Source organism: Rhopalosiphum padi, chromosome 1 (assembly GCF_020882245.1).
Source record: "Rhopalosiphum padi isolate XX-2018 chromosome 1, ASM2088224v1, whole genome shotgun sequence".
Classification (NCBI taxonomy): domain Eukaryota; kingdom Metazoa; phylum Arthropoda; class Insecta; order Hemiptera; family Aphididae; genus Rhopalosiphum; species Rhopalosiphum padi.
In genome coordinates this window covers 77,859,576-77,885,847 of record NC_083597.1, presented here as the reverse complement: position 1 = coordinate 77,885,847, position 26,272 = coordinate 77,859,576, and the positions used below count along the sequence as shown (strand labels likewise).

The 26,272-nt window shown below is 27.4% G+C and overlaps 1 protein-coding gene across 2 annotated transcripts; it reads left to right on the top strand.

The window, feature by feature from the left end:
• The first annotated feature begins 262 nt into the window (after window positions 1–262).
• On the top strand, window positions 263–26,226 carry LOC132919754 (NGFI-A-binding protein homolog). 2 transcript variants are annotated; one of them, XM_060981618.1, is made up of 13 exons: window positions 264–829; window positions 11,534–11,635; window positions 12,858–12,995; window positions 16,085–16,299; window positions 17,026–17,244; window positions 18,305–18,424; window positions 18,633–18,766; window positions 18,946–19,054; window positions 19,508–19,671; window positions 19,750–19,861; window positions 20,077–20,163; window positions 23,393–23,545; window positions 24,377–26,226. In XM_060981618.1, exons 1-13 carry the CDS (start codon window positions 670–672, stop codon window positions 24,512–24,514), a joined length of 1,851 nt encoding a protein of 616 aa, XP_060837601.1. In that variant the 5' UTR covers window positions 264–669; the 3' UTR covers window positions 24,515–26,226. The 2 variants fall into 2 exon arrangements, with proteins under 2 accessions (XP_060837684.1, XP_060837601.1); XM_060981701.1 differs by lacking the exon at window positions 24,377–26,226 and having other exon boundaries at window positions 263–829; window positions 20,077–20,155; window positions 23,393–23,523.
• The last annotated feature ends 46 nt before the right edge of the window (window positions 26,227–26,272 follow it).

Genomic DNA, 26,272 nt, shown 5'->3' with positions numbered 1-26,272 from the left:
AAACCGTAAGTGGAGTAATGGCTATTATATAGGTAGGTACATGATAGAAGTTGTACATAAAACATAAACAAAATAATAGTATATATATTATTTTTATTATTATGAACGAGGGAGAACCCTCGGCGGTTGCCAGTACAACTGCAGTAATGCAGCTGCCGGTCGAGCGGGTAAAGAGATGGCGTTTTCCGCGGTCAGCCAAATCAACAGATGGCGTCGCGGACGGCTGGCAGTGGCGTCGACGGCGACGCAACGCTCCGAGTTTTTCCTCGAGTGTCCCGGAGTCGCCATGCGGCAATCGTCACGGGTCCGCTAACCGTCGGACGCTTACGCCGCCCGATCGACAGACCATCAATCGACATTCGACACTATATCGTAATCATATTGCATGAAACGACGATAAAAGATTATACACCATTAATCATATTATAATATTATATAGCTCATTAAAAAGCTCTACATTCGTGTCGAATTATTATCGTATGAGTTTGTGATTAATTTTTTATTTTTTTTTAGTGAATTATTTTTATTTTATTTTATTTTTTTTTTTGTGATTTCTTTCTTCTCATATTATTATTTTTGTGTTTTTCTTCTACTCGGAATAATGTCGTTGTGAATCACGTTCACGCGTCTGCACGGAACGCTATTTATTTACTGGCCGTTGTAATTTTTATGGAAGTCAACGAAAGCGCCGAAGTTCGGTCTACCGGCACGCCACCGACCAACGGTGGTAACGGCGGAGGCAACTGTTGCGGCACATCCCCTGCGGTCGGGGCACCGGCGGAACATTCTTCCGGTACGAAGATCCTGAGCAAGAATTCAAACGGCACAAGTGAGCGAACTTTTGATTAATATTATTTTATTTTTTATTTTCGTTCTCTGGTCTTTCTACATTTTTCTCACACTACGCGCGCGCGCGTTTACAAACATATTGCGACTAGATCACCTGTAATTACTGCAGATAACAGTAGATATTATATACAATTTTAGTCAGTCTTATGAAAAAATAAAAATGAATACAATAAATTTGTGGTGTATAACATAAAAAATAAACGTATACATATTTAAGAATACCTTATAGATATACAAATTATAACGCTTATTAATTAATTAAAGCGTTTTTAAAGATATATACAGACAAAATACCCAATGCTGTAAGAATCAATGTTTTTATACCTACCTACTGCTATAACTCAACATACAAAAATCTGATTTCATTTTATCTCCCTTGAAAGTTGAGCTATCGTGACTTGACTATATCTGCATTTATGTGTCTACATTTAACGGTATCTATACTAACGGTATTGGTTCTAAAAGTTTTCTGTTTACTGCACATAATTAATTGCGTGGTATTAGAATATTAGATTTGACTCATATGCATTAGTTTCATATAGCCACTGATTATTTAAAATCGTGTATCTTTTTGTTACTTAGAAGAGAAATAATTTTTCTAGTTTCTTGGTAATTCTATCCATCATAAATATAAATTTTCAACAATTACAATAATTTTACGTAAACTCTAGTAAGATACGTTTATAATATATTATTAAACTGCATTCCAATGAATTTATAATACAAATATTATATTATAATTACAAACGTAAGCCGAAGAAACAAGAATTCATAATAAATACAGTATTTTATCTAATGTATGCACCTTTACATATAGGTTCAACCTAAATCTAAATACCTAATTCAAATAATAATCATATGTATTAAAAAAGTTTGTCATAAATCATAATTAAACAACGTCTTATTATTTCTCGAATAAATAAATAAATTATATAAAACTTTACAATTTATTTAATTTATGTATTCAATTATGTGTTTAACGGATTAAATTAGTCAATTTAAACGAATTTTTCTTATCCACATAATACATATTATTAATAATCACAAATTTAATAATTTTTTTTTTCACTTTGAAAGCCTGAACATTATTTTTATTGAGATTGAATAATTTTTTATCGAATCCCATATGCGGCATCGATACAATTTTTGCACCCTAGTATTTTTAATAGCTGGGTATGTATGTTATAAATATTTGTTGAATTTTGAAATAAAGAAAATTACACATCAATTTGATGGTACGTACGTGCGTAAAGAAAAAATAAATATTATCTAAGTGGTTTTTGAAAAGAAACGGTTTTAATTTTAACAGTTTAACATATTGTTATCTGATCAACACGTAGGCGTCTAATTTTGTTTTTATCATCTCATAATATATGTGTAATATAATTATGATTATAGCAACGAAACGAATCGATTTTTCCTTCTGTAACATATTTTCGGTTCTTATCCCTATACTGCTTTCATTCATTCTGTTATGCATCACGTAGATTGGTAAAATATCGACTTATTTATTTCTATTTTTTCCTTAGTGATTTTTCCTAGTATTTTTTTTTTCACTGATATAATATTTTCACGTATGTAACACAATGATAATATGAAAGACAAAAAACGTATTTCAACCAATAAATAGGACGTTGAGAAATTTTTTTCTTTGCTTTTTTTCAGTCAACCGCTTTATCTGATGATATGCCTTGGAGCGTAGAGGTTGAATTCAGTTTTTTCTTTCTTCGTTCATTTTTTTTATCATTCCTTCTTGCTATTCACTTTTCTTCGGCGTATTTTATGCATCCGCTACAAAAAGAAATCAAATGCGTAATTTAAAGTTAATTCCAAGAGCGAAAAAAATTATTTCCAAACGTTGCAAGTATACCCATTAACATTTATTTCAAGAAAGTAATATGCCATCCAACGAATACTTGTGTTTATTTTCATGTATAGTTTTATTGCACTCATTTAAATTTTAAAACCATAACCATTCTATTACATTTTGAGGACAAATCTTTCAAGGATTTCAATTTGTTTTATCATTTATTAATTAAAAATTAAATTACTAATATATATGGTTTTTGTTTATATGTAAATGGTAAAGCTGTAAAGATATTTCTGAAACATTTTCATATAATTGATCTTCTTTAAAAGTTCAATAAAATAATAAAATAAACATATTAAGCAATAATTTTTTAATCCATTTATTTAGTTTTATATAAAAAAAAAACTTTTAATTTATTTTGTTGTTTGAATAATTGATTTATATTTAATGCATTATTATATAACAATAATACGAGTAAATAAAACCTAACTTAACCTATATTATAATATAAATAGTCAAATATTATCACTTGGCATGTATAATACCAATGTATATTATACAAAATATTATAATTTAAATAAAGAACAAATCAATGTAGTTCATTGTTGTACACTTTATTCTTTTAAAAATATATTTTAATTCAATCAAAATATTAAACTTTTTGTTTAAATAGGTAATATATTTTTAGATGTTAAATTTAATAAAAATAAAACATTTCAATGATGTAGTATCTATTTATAAAATACTGTACTTTATATAAATAAAATTGGTTTTTTTTTTTAAATGTAAAAAATATAAATTTTTCAAAATAAAATATTTTATTAATTTTATAAATGTATTTTACGATATAATATTCAATAATCCCATCACATTTTATTAATAATACAGTGACTAAATATATTATACACAATATTAGTGCATTAATTTATTTTATTATTCTTAAGAGGACGCTTCGCCCGCATGCATTGTTTCTGTCATACAAATGTACAACATAGTAAAGACCGTTTCACGCGTCAAAGACCACTCAGACTGTAGTCAAAGTTAAGTGACCAAATGTTCACACTAAAAATAGGAGATTTTGGATTATGCAACATTGTTTTGATTTCTCGTTATCAGAACTACAAAAAAAGTTATTCAAATCTGAAAAACACAAAAATAATGGATTTTAAAACCACAAAAACTTTTTTCATATTAGTGATATCAAAAAATTAAAAACGATTTCGCACAGCCAATGTTAATCTTTTAAAAGTGTGAAAATTTAGTTACTTGGCCTGAAGTCTTGGTGGTTCTTGCCTGCATGAAACGGTTTTTACTGTGTAAAATACGTTTGTATGACGGATACAACACATGCGAATGAAGCGTCCTCTTAAGAATTTAATTTAATAGCATAAATATATATTATAGCTACATACTACTCATAAATTATATTCTAACGTAATTCTTAAGAATATAAAAATACAATTATATCCATTAAATCAAACATAAAATTGCTTCAGGGCTAATTCATCACCTAAGTATTGCTCACCACTGACCCACTTTTATTCATTATGCATTAATGCAGTTATTCATCAACAGTATTAATTTTTTAACAAAAAGAAATTAAAAACTGAGAATATGCCTACAGCATAATATAATAATATAACATAGGCACAAATAGTTTTAAAATAATAATATGGATACATCACAAAAGAGTCCTGTTGATTTATTCTGTGAGACTTGAAATCATGTTTAACAGTACCTAAACGAGAAGAAATTAACAGGAAGCCACGCCGAGATTTGTTGTCCATATTTACTATAGATACGTCGTACATAATTTTATAAAGAATTATTTAAAATTCCATTCCGTAAATCCTAAACTGTTAAAACTTCAAAAAAATATCATAGTAGAGTGCATTGGTTTATCGACTTGATTAAGTGTATTATTTATTTAAACATTATACCTATAAGACCAAAAAAGATTGATTTTGTACGAGCATAATCATATTTGTCTTTTAATTATTATATGCAGAATATTTCAAAAACATCCTCCACCATCAGATTTAATTGTATTTGCAAGTATTGTTTTATTGCTACGAGAGCATTATCTTAAGTTATTTACCTATTACCCAAAATTATAAGAGTTTATACAACGAAAACACATTTAATTCTTCTATCAAAATTTATACTAACCAAAAAATGTCTGCCGTAATTATACACGCGTTCATACTAATCAGTAGTCTTAGTTCGTCCATTTTTGTTTTTAGTAAACCGTTGCGAAAACGTTACAAAAACCGTTGATCCTATCCAACCATATTTCAGTCACCCCTGCCGCTTCACCATTGGGCCGGGACAGTTATCCGGAGGGTAGAACGAAACCTTAAAAAAAAATAATAACAAAAAATAGCATCCACCCCTAAACAATACCGGAGGGTAGCGAAATGGCGGACGTACCCTCACACCCTTAATTATCCATATATGGATGATGAAAAAACAACCCTACTGGGGATGAACCATCCCGTACATCTAACCGTGTATAGAGTCAATTTTTTTGGTGGGTGGCCAAAAAAAAGTTTAAATAATTTTTTATGCAAAAGGGGTTCGTTTTTTGCACCGACTTGGAAATGACCTTAGAAAAGGGTTATAGATGACAAAAAAATTTACAAAGACAATACCGTCGTTATAGAATCTCACGCAGGGTAAATTTTTTTCTTCTCTTCCACTACATTATATTATAATAGCGTGGACGAGCATTTGCATGCATCAGACGGATTATATCCATGTAAAACACCTGTGACCCCTTCCTCTCATTCTCACGCATACCTACCTACCCCCGTACTTATACACTGGCAGCTGAGTATTGTTTTAGGTAAAAAAAATATAGAAGTATAAAAATTAGACGATTTTTTTTTCTTTTACATAGTCACACGATATTTGCATGTACGTGAACAAAATGCGAGGTAGTTTTTTTCTTGGACAACATTTTTTTTATATACGAATATTGTTTCATGAGTGAGATCTTTACAGAGATAGTATTCCCACAGAAAGGGATTGAATTGGTTTTAGTTTATACATTGGCATTAATAAATAGTGAATGTTCAAAAGAAAAAAAATGTATTTTAATTCCCTTATACTATACTATTACTATATAGAGTAGCCCTCAAGTAGTAAGTATTGACTCAACAATATTTGGTACCTACCCCTATCTGACACATACATACACACGCATATATATATATATGTATATATTTTATATTATATTGTTTTAATATATCATATTATACTATCTACTATCAAATATAGTATTATAAATGGAAAGTCTTTAAGAAATATGTATAATACTTATAATACAAAATTGAAAATTTTTAAAATGCAGGACAGGTGTTTTTTTTTTATGCCAATCATTTACTTTTTTATATGTTATATAATTTTGAATAATGTAATTATAGAGATCACCTAGAGGCTAAACGCTAAACACGCATGGATGCCACCTGGCCAGGGCTCAATTAGTAACTCGAACACTAGTTTCTTAATAATTGAAATAATGTTGACCAAAAAATATTTGTGTATTAGTGTAAAATGAACATTTTAAATAAGTCTCATTTAAAAATAAAACAGTTGAGTAGGTACAATATTCTTAAACTATTCTTGAACGGTAATATGAATTTAATTGTGTAAACATTTGAATGATTTATTAATAATATATTTTAAATTGTTTCAGTGTAATGTACACAATAACTACGCTCATTTTGTCACATATCTGTGCCATGTAGATATTAGGTATATAATAGTATAACTCATAAATTATATTTTAACGTTACAAAATATTATTTAATATTTATAAAAAAAAATTAGGTAGGTACTTAAATTTTAATACCTACACTATTTAACATTTACATACCTAGGTTTTATTTAAATTAAATCGTTTATATTATTAATCTTATAGAAGTTACGATGTTTTTATAAGAACATTTTTTTTGTTTAAAGTACATCATTTATTTTTTTGTCTATGTATTTTTTATTGATTTAAGATATGACTATCATATTATGCTGTCATACTATCAAAAACTTCACATTAAATCGCTTTTTTTCAATACATATTATAATTAATAGTTTATAAACTTTTTATTTGAGCGATAAATGCATTCTAACAAAAGTACGTATTATATTATATATTATATATTATATTATAAATCATTTCCCCGTTCCCGTCTATCTTATGTATCACTTAAGCATTTTAATTTTTTTTTATTATTATAAATGAATTTTTTTATAAAATAAATATTCAATTATTTTTTTAAATTTTAATATAATTTAATAATTCAACATATATCACATGACAATCATTACTATAATTACTACTGGATAAGTCAGATAGTATTGAGATCCAACAATTCAAATTTGTATTTGGAGTAAATACTAATAGTAATACTATTTATTTTTTACATAGAATACAGTATATACCATTTCAGTTATGTAATTAATAGTTATAATAATTATTTTGTTAAAAATAGATAAAATAATCTATGAAAAATACATTTTAAAATGTAACAGATAGTTCTATAATATGCATTAAGTCATGGTTATGCATGTATTAAAAAGCATTTTCTTTCTGTATATAGATAAATAAAAAAATAATTTAATGCATTTTAGTTATTATTAGTTATTATTGTTCATAAACTTAGTCTAATATATTTAATTGATATTGTATTAGTTATGATAAATAATTTACGACATTTTTACCGCGGAAGTTTCAACTTTAATATCAATTTTACTCGGACGAAAAAAATGCTAATCATCAAAACAGCTGGTACCAATTTATTAAAACTCATTATCATTCACCAGAATATACCGTGCAAGGTACCCAGACCCCATTTCATTTTATCAATTTTTTTTTTTGTTCTTAGAACTCTAGGTGTATTGATTATTTTTTTATGTTCCGTCTACGGTACTGTTTTTTTTTTACTGTTTCCCATGCATAAAGACATTCTTGGACTTTAAAAAGACAAAAAAAAAAATAATGTTAATGGCCTCGGTTCTAAAAAAAACAACAAAACAAAACAAAAAGAACCACCGGTTCTGCCTGAAGGGTTCACATTCTCTGGTGTTTTTTATAATTTATTTTTTTTACTGTCCATTTTTTTTTCTCGATCGTCATCAGCATGAGATTCAAAGAAGGTTTTAGAATGAAAAAAAAAACATTGAAGTTGGAAGTTGAACCTCATTTTGTCTGCGTGTAATATAATTTAATATATGTACACTCCCAAATTACTTATAATTCTATATTTTTGTTAAGTATATCTGTTGAAACAGTGTATACTACAATCACATTTTTTATCTCGAAAAATAATGTATATTTAATTTCTCATGATTAATCCGTGAGAAAACTTTAATATGTATAGATTTTTACAATATAATACACATTTTTACACATTTTAATAAGTGAATAATAAAAATCAGAACATTAATAGATAATATTACTTAAGTCGATGTTTTTTTTAAAAAAAAAAAAACTATTTACAGTAACAATATATTATTTTTAATTAATACTCTAAACAATAATCTAAAACTGCTTTCATCCTATGGATTAAAATCGTTTCAATTAAATTAATACAATTAATTAATTTTAAGCTATAACCAAATCACTTAATTAATTAATTCAGTATTTTTATGTAAAATCTAATCGGAAATCGAATTAAATAAATAAATAATTATCCAAATTGTTATATATATATATTATAGTTAAAAATGTAAATTTAAATAGCAATAATAGGTTGTTTTTATGAAAAATTAAAAATAAATGTATTATTTATTATTTTTAATTTTCTATTTACTCTAGTGCAATAAATAGCAAAAATAAATGTTTTATAATATTGGATTTTAAATAAAATAAATAAGAATTTTAATTAAACTAAAATGTTATTTTAATAATAATTAATGAAGTTCAACTTTAAAATACATAATATTATAATGAAGATATTATGATAGTATGAAGATCTAAAATGAATATAATTAACTATTCTTAATATTTTTATTTTAATTAAAGCGTAGATTAATAAAAAAAAACTGTTACATTTATTCAGGGAAACGTTTAAATTTGTAAAAAATATTTTATGAATGATTGTATCAATTTTTTAAGTTCTAAATCCAATATGCAGTATACAAGCGATACAAGATCTCTTATGTATATGAACCCTAACCTATATACCTATAAATTCGGAACGTTAGTCATTAAATCACTTATTATAATGTTGTTTATTGACAATTTATCCAAGGTCTCGTGAATTCCATACATCTAAACATCTTACTATAAATAAAAAATAATACACCATCATAATATGACTCTTATCAAAATATGATCAACTATATGACGTGAAAAGGTGTTTTGTTATTTTAACCAGATCGTTGACCTCATATCTCCCACAACGTCCACATACATATAGCACATATATACTAATGTATAATACTATATATGTGTATTGTGTATGTGTTTGATCAGTTAACAAATCATACCTATATTTGACCCTGGGGCTGTACAAAAGGTTCATTTACATAGATGGACTACCCAAAGACAGATGGACGGACCCTACATAATTATAATTGATGTGTACATATATACCACTTTTTTATCTACTAGAAGATTCTGGTTCAATTTTTTTTCCACATAATTTTTTTTCTACTTACTTTTACGTCCATTGTACGAGCCACATCTGCTGTTAAGCATTCAAACCGATTTCTTCGATGGTTTTGTTCTTTATTTAAATCTCAGTCAACGCATCTACTACCTACCTATGTAGAAAAAAAAACCCGTCGCGCGTAACATTTTATAGTATATGCACCACAACCACATATTTATGTACATATTATGTATTATTTACGTCTAAAAAATAAATCATATTCGATATTCGACAGTATTAAAAAACGTATATAATGTAGGCACAATTAAAATAAAACATAATTTGGATCACACGATCTAAATTTATATTTCTAAATTATTAGTTTTTAATCCTTATTTAATTGATTATTATTTTGGTTCAATATAATAATGTAAAATTTAAAACAAATCATGAAGAAAAAAAAATTCAAACCAAATTCTAAAATACAATATTTAAATTGATAAAATACTAAATATTGATAACTAATCAAATAATTATTTTTCTGTATAATGACTCAAGTTCTAAAAACAAAAAATGTATAAATAAAATATTGTAATAATAATATGAAAACAATAATTAATTTTGAACGTTGTGTATTGAGAACCAATAAAACTACTAACTTATCAATGCCTAAAAGTAATCATCTATATACGAGATACGCCGTCCTTAAAATATTATTAAAGGTCAATATTATTGACCTATGTTGTTATTATCTTATTTTTTTTTCTTCTTACTATAATAATGGACACCCCGTGGTGCTAGTAGCCTTGTAAACGAGTTCAACCCTCAGCTGCTGTCCGATGTACGTTGTGCAATAATTACAACAGACTAAACGGCCCCGGGTCACTTTATAGCTCAGGAAGTCGTTAGAACAACACAGTTTATACTACAGGACCTCTGGCTAATAAACAGAAGGTATTTTCACCTTAAATATTGTTCTGACCACCAACCCTTTAAAAAAAAAAAATAATAAATAATAATATTAGACGACCACTGTCGGTTATTCATGCATATGGTTATAACTGCAAGGGATTATGAAATTGTTGTTATTACACTAAATATTAAAATATAACAGTTAGATATTTTGATTTGTTGAAAAATAAAAGTAATTTATTATTTAATTGTATTTACTTTAAATTATTAAAATTAGTACTGGTATTATTTTTTAATCCGAAGTATTTATTACTTTATTTTCATTAATTCAATGATTTAAACTGTGCTGAATAAATACACTCGCTCCGGGTATTTATAAGTATATATAGTTTATATCACAAAATTATAGTAATTTAACAATTATCATTTTTTTTATCTATAACGAACTAAATTAACAATATAATTATATATATATAGTTATAAATCTATGATAATTCGAAAAACTAGAGCAGTGTTTGCATAGATTTGGTAAAATTTAAAACTCTTTAACTGAAAATAACTAACAAATTTAAATTATTCTTATGGTTATAAATAACTAATGCGTCGTATAATAATATAAATAGACTATAAACAGCTTAATAATTTATTTTAATCAACCACAAAAATCATAAAGTTTTTCTCTGCAGACCACAGCGTATAGTCAATATGGCGCCGTCAACTGCAGTTCTCGATGCAACTGCAACGACAACGTGACGCCAATTCAATATAATAATATAACGCGATAGGGAAAAAACATCTATTTCTTCTCTTCAACAACAAGGCGGATAGGGCACTAAGCCATTATTCTCTCTACATATCATATATTCATATGTAATTCAGTCGAACTGAATATATAGATATAATGGCTACACTAGTATGCCACCCATATAATATAATGAAAGAAGAAAACTCCTACAAAGTCGCAAAATATAAAATATTGGTCGCAAGAATGAAGGAAAACACTATAATATGTTATATATTATAAAATAAAAATACTACCCTTCAGCAACAAAGAGGTGGGGGTGGAGCAGCAGACACATTTATTATCGGTGACCTGAATTCTAAACGCTATCACTACTATACCTATATCCACCATAACAAATATAATAGTATTTTCGCCGCCACTGCAACCATTAAATGAAAAATATGTGTAAAGGTTAAGGCCTATTGTGAAAGGTTAAAATTACGAATCAGCGTGCAAATTAATGATATTAATAATACAATATACACATGCAACACCCTTTAAAAAAACTTTTTCTTATCCTAAATATTTCTAATTTGATTTTAAAATATTAATTATACTTATTGTGAAAATTGTATTGTATTGCAGTGATCATGACATCCAGTCCGAATAACGAAGCTGAATTACAATTGTACAGGGTAATGCAGAGAGCTAGTCTTTTAGCATATTACGATACACTACTCGAAATGGGTAAGACAAACACATTAACACCTGGGAAAATACATAGAAAAATCGTGCATTGAAAAAAATAACCAATTTCATGCAACGTATAATAATTGGAATAGACGTGAACTACATAATTGAAATTATTTATCTTTTTTTTTATTTTTTTTATAACGTGCTAACAAATATTACTAACGAACTTGAATAAAATGTTAAAATGTTAAACACAAAACAATTCTATAAAAATATAAATAATAATGAAGTTTGATAAAAAAAAAAAAAAATTAAAACTAATCAGAATTAATATATTATGTTTTTACTTTAAAAATCCATTAATATCGTTTATACTTGATACGATATTTTTCTTGATTTGTTTTTTTATAAAAGTACTTACTTTAAAGTAAATTAATAAAAATTTTAAATAATAATCTAATGTTTTATTAGCATAAGATGCGTTCATTAAAATAATTATCGTTTACCTTTTGGAATTGAATATTTTAAATTAAATAATGGAATATTTGAATATTGATAAGATTCACCTCTGATTTGTTGTATAGTGAATTTTTCTTTATCCAACTAACGGAATAAATATACTTTGTGACTAATGAAAAAGAATACGATAGTTTCTGATATTATAAGATAAAAATTAATTTAAAAATATTCTCGAGTTCTCGATTTCTCGACAAAAAAAATACACTTAAAATTAAATAATCAGAGATAAAATTAGTTAATTAATTATCCGATCATTATAAATGTGTGTGCCTATTTATTCTTTACGCATAAATATATATGTAGTTACGGTTATACTGAATATACTGTTTGCTTTAAATTTATCGATTCAATAACTTTTTTATTTTAATGGAAGTAACTTTGTTTTTTATAAAACCTTTAAGTCTGATAAAATAATATCTTTTATTTTAATTTTGTTTCTATGATTTATCAATACACGAAATAAAATACAAATATTTTAAAACAATGAAACTTATCATAAATAATTTTTTTGTAACCTGTGCCTTAATACTTATATAAATATAAATAATAATACAATTAATTAATTTAATATCACAACACAATAATTTTACTAATTAACACGAGATAAAAACATAAGAAAAAGGGATGAAAAGTGCATAGGTCTTAGCGTTCTGCTACCATAAAATATTATAATAAACAGAAAGTATTAATGTCAAAATTACTGTTATTTCTATATTATTATAAATTTATAATATTCTATTCTCAAATTAATGAACAGGAGGCGATGACTTGCAACAGCTTTGTGACGCCGGTGAAGAAGAATTTCTTGAGATAATGGCTCTGGTTGGTATGGCGTCAAAGCCACTGCACGTTAGACGATTGCAAAAAGCTTTGCACGAATGGGTCAGCAACCCAAGTAAGTATTTCTTTTTAAATTAATAATATAGTTAATATTAAAAATGTGCATAACAAAACGAATATGTTACAAATAAATAAAAAATATTATAATGAAAACAAATTTAGTGTTAGCTAGGTCAGTTGTAGATGTTATATACATCTTTGTAAACTATAGGTATATTATTATTATTTATTACATTATGTTTAAAAACACGTGTATCATGATTCTTTCGTAGTAAATTTGATCGATCATTATTCTGGGTCGAATTTATAAATGCATTATTACCAACAAACGGTGTTTTGGGCCCGTTGACCAAATGTCGTTGGGTCATTATAACAGTAGGTAGTTAGTGGTAATCCTTCGATATACATATACATGTAGGTCGAATTCTAATGAAACTAATAATAATAATATTCTCGAATGCACATAAGAGAATGACAATGAATAAGGTTCCAAACAGCAGTAGGAGCAGTTGGTGAGCCACCGGGTTTATTATTATTATTATTATTATTATTTAACCCTTTCTATACACCAGTCATTCCTTTTGTTATTATTATGATTAGTGCACCACGTAGTTTCTCAGTTTGTATGCATACAGTAGGTATATGCTTACAATATACATATACAACATTTATATACTGTAATATGTATAAATAGTATAAGTACAATAAGAACATGCATGTATTATATACTATAAGTGTAAAGAAAATGTAATATTTACCATTGTATTATTTTTCTTAAGATGCAATGCGAATTTTTGACAAAAAAGGTATAAAATGATTGCAACTCAAAATATATTGTACTTATTGGTTTTTATTTGATTAATAATTGCGTATAGATGCCAATTCATCCAACTATAGAATCTCATTTTAGTTATGAAATTATGTTTTGGTTCATTATTCAATAAATGGTTTTTATTTTAAACGTGTTTGAAAAAAATTTAATATGGTTTTAATAATGGCAATAAAACTATTTGTTCAAATTTAGCTTATATGAATATAACAGATTTTTTTTCTGTTATAGCTCTGCAATATTTTTGTAGAGGTATTCGGTAATCGAATTAATATTTGATATTTAAGTATATATGTTTTATTAGAATTAATTTATAGAATGCTCATATGGACTAGATTATTATCATAACCATATATATTAATAATATTAACATTATTATTTATTACTGTAGTTTCTAGTTGATCAATAATATATCGGTAGTTTATACTTGTATTTGTGGCTCTTAAGTAATCATCGTAATAACTGTTATTATATTTTATTATTATTATATTTTCTTTGCCTTAAATTTATTAATTTTAAAATTGTTATTAATAATTCCTAGACAGTATGTCTTTATTGGAATTTAATCTTAAACATTTTCATAAAATGTGTAAACAACTAAATATTCTAAATATGTTTAATAAATAATAATAATGTTAAAAATGGGCAGAATTCTTTAGAAATTTTTGTTTTGCGTCCATTGTGTCCTGCCCACAAAACCCAGAATGAACATTGAAAGTTAAAATCCAAGAGGGAAAACCTTTTGCAATGGAAAAAAATTATATATGACTTTTTCCAAAAGCTTCTCCCGTCCCCCAACCGACGTCCTGAACATTTTGTGGTGTAAATTTTCAACGGGATCACCTATATACATATATATATATATATTCGCGTGTGTATATGTGTTTGTGTGTGCAGTGTGTGTATACATATATAGCAGTCTGCAGGTTTTTTTTTCTACCCCTTTTTTTCTCTTTACAAGAGAAATCGCTCAGAGTGAGAGAGAGAGGGAAAAAATAAAAATAAAAGGAGCAAAAAAAAGGAGCAAAAAAAGAACCGAATCATAAAACCTCTACCCAGTCCACCTCTTGTTATTTTGTGGAACAACGTCGTCGAATTGAGGGAAGAGAGAAAACGTAAGAGAATGGGGGAGTGGAAAATATAGAAAGAGATAGAGTGTGAGAGTGAGTGGTGGGGTGAGTGAATGAGAGAGAGGGAAAAAGACAAAAAAAAAAGTTTGCTCGATCAATTTTTCTGTCGCAGCTGCAATGTGTTGAGGGGTTTTCAGATAACCCGGCGGATAAAGTACATAATTCTGGGAATGAGAGTTTTTCATTTTAGGAACCATCAATAATTCGTTTTAAGAAAACATCCCAAAATCTAAAATCTAGAAAAGATAATATAAAATTTGTTTTTCATTTTACACCAGGTTAACAATTAAGACGATATAGAACAAGGTTAGGTAATTAGGTTAAGTTTCTTCATAATCATAAACTTCAACATTTTAATAAAAAAAAACTTTATCAAACATTTTAGTACCTATTAAATAAACTAATTTTTTTTTTAAGTTAATAATGTCAAATATATATTATTGTATTTAAATTAAACTAAATATTTAAACTCTTAATTTGACAGTGATGTGAACTCTTTGTTATTATTATTATTAATTTATTATTTGTTGTTAAAATTCATAATAATAATCAAATACTATAATAATCATTAAATTAAATAAAAGCTTGTACCAGAGTGGCAGAGTCCTATAGGAGACTAGAATTCTCACTAATATACAAACATAAATAAATATTATTAGTAAATAACTTAATAACATATAATAATTACTAAAGTAATCCTTAATGAAATAAAAATATAATTATATTTTATGAATGATACAAACCGTATATAAATCTAAAATCTAAATAACATGGTTGTGATTGGCGTAAAATTTAAAAAAATTCAAAAATCTACTTATTCAAAAATTAAACATAATATTTCATCTAAATACCTATGTATACCTTAATGGCTTAATGTTTTGGTTATATAATATATATAAACGTTTATTGTGACTAATGTGAGTGTAATAACAGTTCTTTTCCTATGTACCTTTATGTTGCGATGTTACAACTATTGAATCGCTACAGTTTCAGCAGTCATAATAATATTGTACACAATATCATGAAATTGTCAATTCGACAGCTGGTAGATATAATATAGTGAGTGAATTGTCCTTGTTTAGGGTCGTCTGTGTATATTATATTTAAACATTTAAGATATTTCTATTCAAACCACAGTTATTATTTAAGAACTTCCGTCATCTCGATTTTGAATTTTGTCCACAGCCATGTTTCAAACACCACTGACGTCTCCTGTCGCTGGTGGTGGTCCTAGTGCGATGGTTCTACCACCGAACCCAGTCCGGCCGTTTCTCAACGTTTGCCCAAACCCACTGATCCAGACATCCATACATCACGGTTACTATACACCACTGGGATACGGTTACCAGCCGCCCACGTCACCATCGCCCGTGCCCAGCTCAACCAACCAACTACCACAGGTAAATATTATTATTAGATATCCGATGTATAATATTAATTATTACATACATACAAATTACAAGCCCACCCTCAAATGTTATATAATTATAAACAGAGGTGCGAGATTGAAATCTAAACAGGTACAGGAATATACGCCTTTAAATCATTATTTTAGATTTTAAGCGGAGCTACCTACACGATCACGCGTTTTAAAATAGTTTGTGTTTTTTATTGTTTTTTTGTGTCCGTTATCTGACCTTTTAGAACAGAAAAATACTTCAATTATCATCTTTAAGAGTGGTTTCCGGTAGCAAATTTAATTAAGTTCGAACTTTGGGGAGAGTAAAAATAAAAAAAAGCATTTCAAAATAATCAGAAAAACAAAACAATAAAAAAAGTTGGGTAAATGGGTATACCACTCTGCTGTATAGTAGATGTAAAGTGGGTCACTGAAATATTAAATTTAAATTCAATAATATATCATCATTTTTATATGAGATAACGGTTCTTAGCGGAGATGTCTGGTGAACATTAAGCCTATATTTATAAGTATATTTCATATGAAATCTTTTGATGTCGTTATTTATTTTACTATTAGTATTAATAAAATATTGTAGATTATTTAGTTTACATTCCATGTATTTTTTTTTTTTTTGTGTATGTGTAAATATAATGTATCTAAACTCTAGAGAGAATTATGTCGTTATAATGAGTGATGCCTATCTATACTACTTACACGTTTTTAGGTTCCGCAAACGAGTGAAGCGACAACTTCGGCTGGTCAACACTATGGAGATAGTAATAGTCCTGGTCAAAGTCCAGGTTCGCCGTTACAGTTGTCCCCGTTACTGGACGAATCACAAATCGCCCGGTTGGCTACGTCAGCAAAGCAACTAGTGCAAAGGCTACCGCAGTATCAACCCAAGGCACAAACAGCGAAACGGAAGGCAAACAAAGAACTAGAAGTAAGTATGAGTCCATACATGGACGTACAGATGATTTTCTCACAGGAAAGATATAATAAATTATTAAACAATTTTTTACGTAAAAGTAACCGATAGCATATAAAATATATTATTCATATATATAATATTATAACACAAACAATCTATTGTTTTGAACAAGTACCTATACATGACACAAAATAAACATATTTAGTTGACAACTTTATAGTATATTATCAAATATTATCATACTGTATTAATTATTCTACAATTATTAAAACACTTTACACTTTTCAAACTAAAAACATTGAGGTGAAACTGTAATAATTTATAGTAATTTATCCATTTACTGACTCAGTAAATATTTCGTATGACATTATTAATATTTCCTTTGTACACATTATACATGAACAACAAATATTTACTTCAACCCGTGAAATTTCTAAAATAAGTTTTAACTTTTTAAAACCTGAAAAAATTCATTTAGGTTTTTCCATTAACGTAGAATCTGTGCAAAATATTTTTATTAGTTATACAATACTAAAACAGTTACAGTATACAATATACTTATATATTAGAATTTACAGCAGACTTAAAATTAATGACATGTATTCTAGTATTTAAGAAAATAGAAACTTTGAAAATTTTGCTTTACATAAATGCAGCACTGCAAATTTTTAAACTAACCTTTTACCTAGACGGCAATACTACGCATTTTAAAACGAATAGCTTTGATTGGATAGGGTTGATCTTAAAATCTAAATTTAATAATTTACGACAAAACAGTTAACGATAAAGCTTTGAGTTTTAACCTAATATTTTAAATGGGCGGTGCTAGAAACATCGCACCTAAATAATTGTACAAAAAACTATTTTAAGAGAACTTACCCATTTGACGTTATATTTTGCTGTTATAAAATCGCTATATATTAATATCACCAATTCTAATTAACTTTAATTAAATATAAAACTACTCTACAAATCAATAAGGCATAAATAAAAACAAAAATAAATTATTATAGTTGTCACTGATCTGTACAGCATATATTGTATTTTATAATATACAGCAATGGTTTTACAGTGCGTTATGAACATGCCAGAAGAAGATCCAAGGCGCATAGAATCCATTAGGAAATATTCAGCTATTTATGGGCGATTTGATTGTAAACGGAAACCAGAAAAACCTTTAACATTGCACGAGGTAAATAAACCATCTAAGCATTAATATTATACATTTAGGATACAAGAACGTATTAATCATCTAGCATTATTGAGTGTCTAATAACGCTACATCGACATCAAACAATAAAACAAAACATTGATGTTTAAAAAAATATCGTAATAATAAAAATACATAAAAATTCACCTTGTTCCACGAGAATTTAAAAACAATGTTTACAAATCCACAGGTGTCCGTAAACGAGGCTGCCGCACAGATATGCAAATTAGTGCCTGTTCTATTAACTAGGCGAGACGAACTGTTCCCTTTAGCCCGACAAGTGGTCCGTGATTCGGGGTATCATTACTCTAAAGGACATTCTAAGTAAACCAATTTTCTCTAAATAATAAGCTAATAAAAAATATATATTATTCCATTATTATTTCATATCTTAATATCCCATCGGAGTCTTTTTTTAAAATTCATAGTAAAACGAATTTCATTTAATGCAAATGTCGTTAAGTGTAGGTGGTATCAAATTAAAAATCTTAAAATCATAACAGGTCAAGTATGCAGAGTTTCAGAGGATTGACTTCGAACGGCGACTGTAGTTACGGGTCGAAGAGGCCCCGTCTAGACGATCACGACGAGCTATTCAAAATCCGCCGACAGGTAATTAACGTGTGCTGTTGACGACTCCCGGACCAAAAAATTAATACCTACTTGAAAAATAGTTCTAAATTAAGTGATTAAAATGATATAAAAAACGACATAAGTACAATTATATATATATACATTATTATTTGTGTACAATTGTGAACTGTGGTGAACTGAGTAATTTTTTTTTATTATTTCACACATATAATATTGTCTATGTTATATCAAATTGATACAATGGGTACCGTCCATATTAAACATTTTAAAAATATAAAATACATGATATAAGTCCTATTATTAGGTACTATTTAATATTATGTGATATCGATACCAATTTATCATTTTGTTTTTTTAATTTGTATTCTAAGATCACTGGCTTGATTCGATAAACGCGATCGTCTACACTCTTCATAATAGGTACCAACCTACGTTATATAGTCTAATACTTTGGGCATGCTGTTTTCGCAGGAACGTTTAGAACAAATCGCTGACGAACTAAAGGCAGTCAACGATCGCCGAGAAGAGTTAGACCAAAGTACCAAAGATGACCCGGCGGTCCAACAACAGTTAGAAACCCTGAAAAATCGTCAATCGCAGCTGTTAGTGGAACAGAACGACCTGCGACAAAACAAGTAATTCACGTCACATTTTATTTAAAATTAAATATTAAGCAAAATGAAACATTAACACGGGACGTCTGATACACGCAGGTCGATGATGCGAAGGGACAGGAACGGTGGAAGGACGTCGTCATCTGCCGGTTTCGACACTGACGACACCGACTCTCAAATGTCGTACAGCAATACTAGTTCTCCTTTACAGGTGCGGTTTACTTGACTAAGAAAATAATAACGAATATCATGATTAACAATCTGGTCTGTCGTGACTTTCTATATTCGCATACTCTATCCCGATTTTCCAGTCGGGGATATTATGCTCTACAATATGTATTAAGTTTTTATTTAATTATTGTTCTATATTCAACTATATTTTGCAATATTATCGTACTTAAACTGTATTTCTTAACCGAATTTCAGGACATTAGTGACTCGAGGGATTCAATGATTCGCTGTAGCGTCGACTACCACCACGACGGAAAATCATCACAGAATACCGGTAATCAGGTAAAACGTGTTCAAGGCGGTGATGGCGAGTGTGGTAACAGTTGCGGCACCGATCTGCTTTGAGGTTTTTCGACCCCAAAACTAACACAATACTTATAGATCCATAATTACTATTCTGTCTAAAGTTAATCTGTCGGAAGACAACTCTGGTGCATTTGTTTTGAAAAAATAGGCACTACGTGCAAATTTAGAACCATCATCATATTATAATAATATAATTTTTAATATTTTTAATAATACAATGTGAATAGTGCTAAATAACGCATGGTCTATAAATAGTCGGGAATTTCATGGCTTATAAACATTTTTAGTTTATTTATCTTTACGATTCGCTAACAAAAATATATATTTAACACAACTGACAAAAATGCAAACATTAATATATTAAAAACAAATATTAAATTTACAAAAAAAAGGACAATCATTGCTTTAAAATATTTAAAAATGTTTACAGATAATACCTATATCTAATTATAACAATTACATATTTTTAATTTGAATATTGTTGAACATATTTTGAGTTTGAGTGGAGCGATAAATGTATTATGTATTGATTTTACAATGATATGTTTTTTTGTGTGTGTACACGATAAATTGTCAATAAAATGTTTTAATTTTCAACTTTGAGGGTGGTTTTGGATAGAAAATTGGAACTAGTTAATACTTTAAAAGATTAAAATTAAAAATTCTCAGTACTTTTTTTTTGGAATTGGGAAAAACAAACAAAAATTAAGAAAAAACAGGAATTTTTACACTAAACCAGATATTGATTAAATTGATTTCTATATTTTGTTATAATTCAAGTAACCACAGAAACTTAAAATTTTCAAGTATTTATATTATAATTTTTTATATTTCAAAATATGTTGAATTTTTAAGCTATTTATAGACAATTGAAATTGTTAAAGTATTTTTTTTATAAATGTCCATAAAAAATTAATGAAATAATAAAAATGCTTGAAAATCGAATACAAAGTTCCTAATAAGTAGTTTATTTTCCAATTAAAAAATATCAAAAATTTATAGTCGTATTATATTTTTATACATATTTAAATTTTGAAAAAAAATCGTAAAATCTCAAAAAATACAAGTTATTTTCTAGTAAGAAATATATTCTGTTTATAACTAAGATTTGAAAATTAAATATAAGGTTCTTTTTACGTTTTTCAATCTATAAATAAAAATAAATCCGATGGAAACCAAATTAACTTTTTATGAGCATTTAATTCAATTGATTTTTATGATATTCAATATTCATCCGTATATAATAATTAATAACTATAGGTACTTCTTTCTAAACGATTTTTGGTTTTTGTTATAATTTAAAAACTATAAATACTAGACATTTTTATAAAATGTTTATATTATCATTTTCTATATAATATGATAACATTTAATACGTTTTGAGATATTTATAGACTGCCAAATTCTCAATTATTTTTAGTTTTTTTTTTTTAAATGTCGATCAAAAATTATTCGCAGGTTTAAAATGTTTGAAAAATTATTACAAGATTCTACATAAGTAGTTCTTATTGAAACCATAAAATCTAACAAATATGTACAGACAATTATTTTTATAGATATTTTAAATTCAAATTGGACAAAATTAATCATTAAAACAATAAATAATATTGTTAATTATTTTTTTATAATTTAAAACTATTATTCCAGTTAAATATATAAGTTGATACAATATGGTAAAAATATATATTATTATAAAAATAAAATATTAATAATATAATAAATGTAATATTTTCGAAAACAATTTTATTAAATTACCGTACCTAATATTAAAATTAAAATAAATGACTTTAATAGTGACATTAAAAAAAAAACATATCATAATAAATACTTGATGATAAAGGCTGGCCGACCGTTTCTGCTCAGAATCATTTTTAGCTTACAATGATATATCAATGAATTCAAATTTATAACACCCATAATTGTGATCCACTCGACATATAATTTACAGAGGAGCGGCACCCGCTTAACCATTCGTTTTTATTTTTTCTTTAAATTTTCTTTTCGAAAAAATAATAAATATTTTTGTTTCTAAAATTATAGTTTACTTGGAATCACATTTCATTTTCTTGTGAAATTTGTAACATTATAACTTGACAAAAGAAAATACAATTCTCAGTAAAATTCTAACAAATGAAAATATGAATCTGAGAAATATCTAACAATTCAATTTAACATTATAAAAAGTTTGACTTTAATTTCGTACATAGTATTAAAACAAAGTAGGAACACTAGGAACTGTTATAATATTAAATTTAGTAATAAACTAATATCGAAGATCGATTTACAGTAAAAACAATGAGTTTATAAAATAAAAGTACCATCCACGCATCCAGACTTAATAAATTGTATTTTAATTACATTTGATACTTATTTTGTTTTATCTAATAAGTCGTTTCTAATGTTCCTATCCTAGGTGTTTTAAAATATTTAAAATGTGAAATAAAAAATAATTATTGTAACAAATAAATTGATAGGTACTTAGATACTTTAAAATTAAAATTAATTATTATGAGCCATTATAATATAACCTGCAACCATAACAGTTTGAAATTTGAAGTGATAATTCGTTTTGAATCCAACAGCGTAATATTACACTATAGCAAAAATGAAAAATGCATACTGTTGTGTATTTAAACATTTTAAACGTAGCTAGAGTCACTTATTTGTTTTAACTTTTTATTTTTTTAATATTTATTTTGTAGGCATATTATGCAAATATCCCATTAGGTATGCAGTTTGTGTTATTATTTAACAGGCATGTATGTTTGTATATATGTATTATATATTATGTAGATACATTAATGTAATTTACTATTAATTTATGATTCATACTTGTGCATCGTTATTAACCAAAACCTTTTCAGTTTATGTTTGTTTTAGCTTGTTTCGCTTTTGTTTTGTTTGTGTTTTTCCGAACCCCAGGTATGTATGCAAATAATATAGTATGTATTATATTGTTTTGAATAACAAATTTCTCGGACTCATCAACATACATGTGGCTTGGACTGCAGCAGCTTTATGTAATATAATAACTATAAACTAATAATTTAATATTCTAACTAACTTTATTACTAACTAAATGCGTACCCATATCTACGTACACTAACATCATTGTAATATTGTGTTGTAACAACATTTTTAATCAAACTAAAATATTGTTTATCTTCTTATTTTGCATTCGTTCAACAGGCTTCTTTGTTTTCAGAGTAACTTGTCTCGCGGCGATACAGATGATACGGATGAAGACGACGGAGAACTTCGTCACCGTCGCCGCCGTCACAGTCACAGTCACAGCCCCTCCGCCCACATAAACGGTAACAGACATCTAGTTGATCGATTTTTCAACGATAAAGTCCAGGTAAAATATAATCAACACAAAAAAATAAGTAATAACATATCTTAAAATACGTGTATAGGCCGAATAGGGCTAAACAACAAGCGCATTAGCCAAAAATAGCATTTATTAAAAATTTGTGATTTTTAAAACGTCTTTGACGGTGTTTTCTTATACTTTTTAAACGTATACAATCTATACGAACACTTTTGTAAGAAATTTTGCTGTAGACTCGTACAATAATAATAACTAAAATATAATAAATATTATTAAAATTATTTGTAATCAATGTAATTTAATACAATATTAATTGTTGTATTTGTAATTATATTTATTGTCTTTTTTTCAATTAGAAATAAAAATTAATTTCCAAGTTTAAATTGCAAGTATATAGTTTTTTTTAGTCATACCTAACAAATCCGATTATAAAAAATAACAAATCGGTAATCCAAACGACCCTTTCCTCAATCTGCGATTAATGAGACCCTACTGAACGTATGTATCTATGTACAAATTAGAATATATAGGTAAATTGTTTTCCCAGACTCCCACACGTGGACTGTTTATTATAAAATATAAAACAAGTCATAAGGTGTATTGAGCCCTAAGTAATATCAAAATTCAATAATTTAATATACTATAGGTAGTATGAGTACGATGGTAACGTGGAATGCAGAAAAATAAAACAATATAATATTATTATGCGCTATAACCTAACCTAAACTAGTTAACCCATACTACACATAAAGGAACTTACGAAAAAAATTCGCAATCCGATTTATTTTTCAAAAAATATTCCTAAGCGCCCGTCGCCGAGTAAAACAAAATATGAACATCGCCTTATCCGCTTTGCAGATAATATCGTCGAGCGGCGGCAATATAATCGCCGTCACCAATCCGGCGCTGTTGATGTCCGCCGCCGCGACCACGACGACGACGCCGCCACTGTCATTGAAAATCGAACCAGTTTCACCGACACGAGACGATGACTGATGGAAGAAATGCAGAGGCGCAGAGGCAGACGTCCCGTGAGCCCGTGGAGATCTCCGACTTTCTTCGTTGTTTTTATTAGTTATTATTATTTATTATCGTTTTCTGTTGGTCGTATTTACTATTTATTTTTCCCAGTTATTTAATCATGTTAATAATATTATATAACACCGCGTACCCATAGTGTGAGAATAAGCTTAAAATACGACCATGTTCCTATACACGACTGTATATCTATTCTTATATATACGAATGTTGTAATATTATATATACAATTATACAAGCACCGTCATTCATCGGTCGTTGGATCGAAACTTTTGAGATTATCACGACTTACGAGCCCGAGATAATACCTACCTATGTTATTTTAATTTAAATATTATTATTATAATATTACGTTGTATTACGTGCGCATTTTTTTTTTTTATTTATCTTTGTTCACGGTTAGTTTGTTTTCTTTGTTATTTTTTGCTGTTTTGCTGTTGCTATCATATTATTATATTATTAATTATTATTTAATTACCCATATCAACGGCTTCTGTCAAAAGATCTGGCAACGAATAGTTTTGATAATATTATTATATAGGTCATAAAAATATTATAATATGTTGATTACTTCGATTTTTCTTTAGCCCGCGCTAAACGATAATTATTATCAATTGGTATTTTCCAATTTTCCATTAATTTCTGCCTACACGCCGTTTTGTCTTCGTCGAAAATTAGCCGAAGACGCTTGCGCCCCCATAACGTTTTTATATCGAAATTACGCCAGTTTTAATATAGGATTGTATGTACCACGCTGTGGTACGAGTAGGTAGACACGTCACTTTTCTGATTGTTGACACGTTCATATTGCAATTTTTATAATTCTAATTCTCATAAAATGTCACAGTTTGTATAATATGATAAAGAAAAAAATTTAAATATCTCTTTTTCTCGGGGCTATCTATTAATATTTTTATGTTGATTTAATTATTTTGTATCAAAATTGTTTATCAAAAAATGTACATCAAAATGAATAAAATATGATAACAATTAGCAAGACTACTCCTAGTCCTTAAACACATATATATTATGGATAGCAATTAGCAGGGGTGGCCAACAAATCAATCACGACTCTCTTTCGTCTTTTCTTGAATATTTTACAGAAAAAAAAATAATAAGTTAAAAGTAATAATTTGTAATCAAATGTATTAAAAAAAGTATTGTGTAAAACTATGAAAATAAACGTTATTATTACTTAAAAGGACGTCGCACCTGCTTATGTTGTCTCCGTCTTACACACGTAAGACATGGACAAAATGTATTTACGCAGTCTGAGTAGAACTCGTTCAATTTTTGGTCCTTGAGTAAATATACCTATTATAAAATTAAAATATGACAATATTTTGAAGGGCAAGACGATGAGTTTTTTAAAAAATTAAAATTTAAAAAAGTTAAGGGTGATTTAAAATTTTTGAAATTTTCGCTAATTCTAAACGATTATAATGAACGTTATATTGGGAATAATGGAAAAAACTCAGTCTTGCCTTCCAAAATATTATTATCTTTTAATTTTATAGTAGGTATATTTACTCTAGAACCAACATTGAGCGAGTTCTACTTAGACTGCGTAAACGCGTTTTGTTTATGTCGTACGTAGACGGAGACAACACATGCAGGTGCGACGTCCTCTTTGTTCTAAATAAATGAAATAAAAAAAAGTGTAAAACGCATGGATACAAAATATATTTTTGTTTATTAAAACCCTTTGTTTTTGGT

Bases quoted from the DNA above. Each gene is read 5' to 3' on its own strand.
- LOC132919754 (XM_060981618.1), top strand. From the start codon at position 670: ATGGAAGTCAACGAAAGCGCCGAAGTTCGGTCTACCGGCACGCCACCG. The intron at 17,245-18,304 runs GTAAGTATGAGT...ATGGTTTTACAG, and splicing joins AGGCAAACAAAGAACTAGAA to TGCGTTATGAACATGCCAGA. The intron at 20,164-23,392 runs GTAAAACGTGTT...CTTTGTTTTCAG, and splicing joins CACAGAATACCGGTAATCAG to AGTAACTTGTCTCGCGGCGA.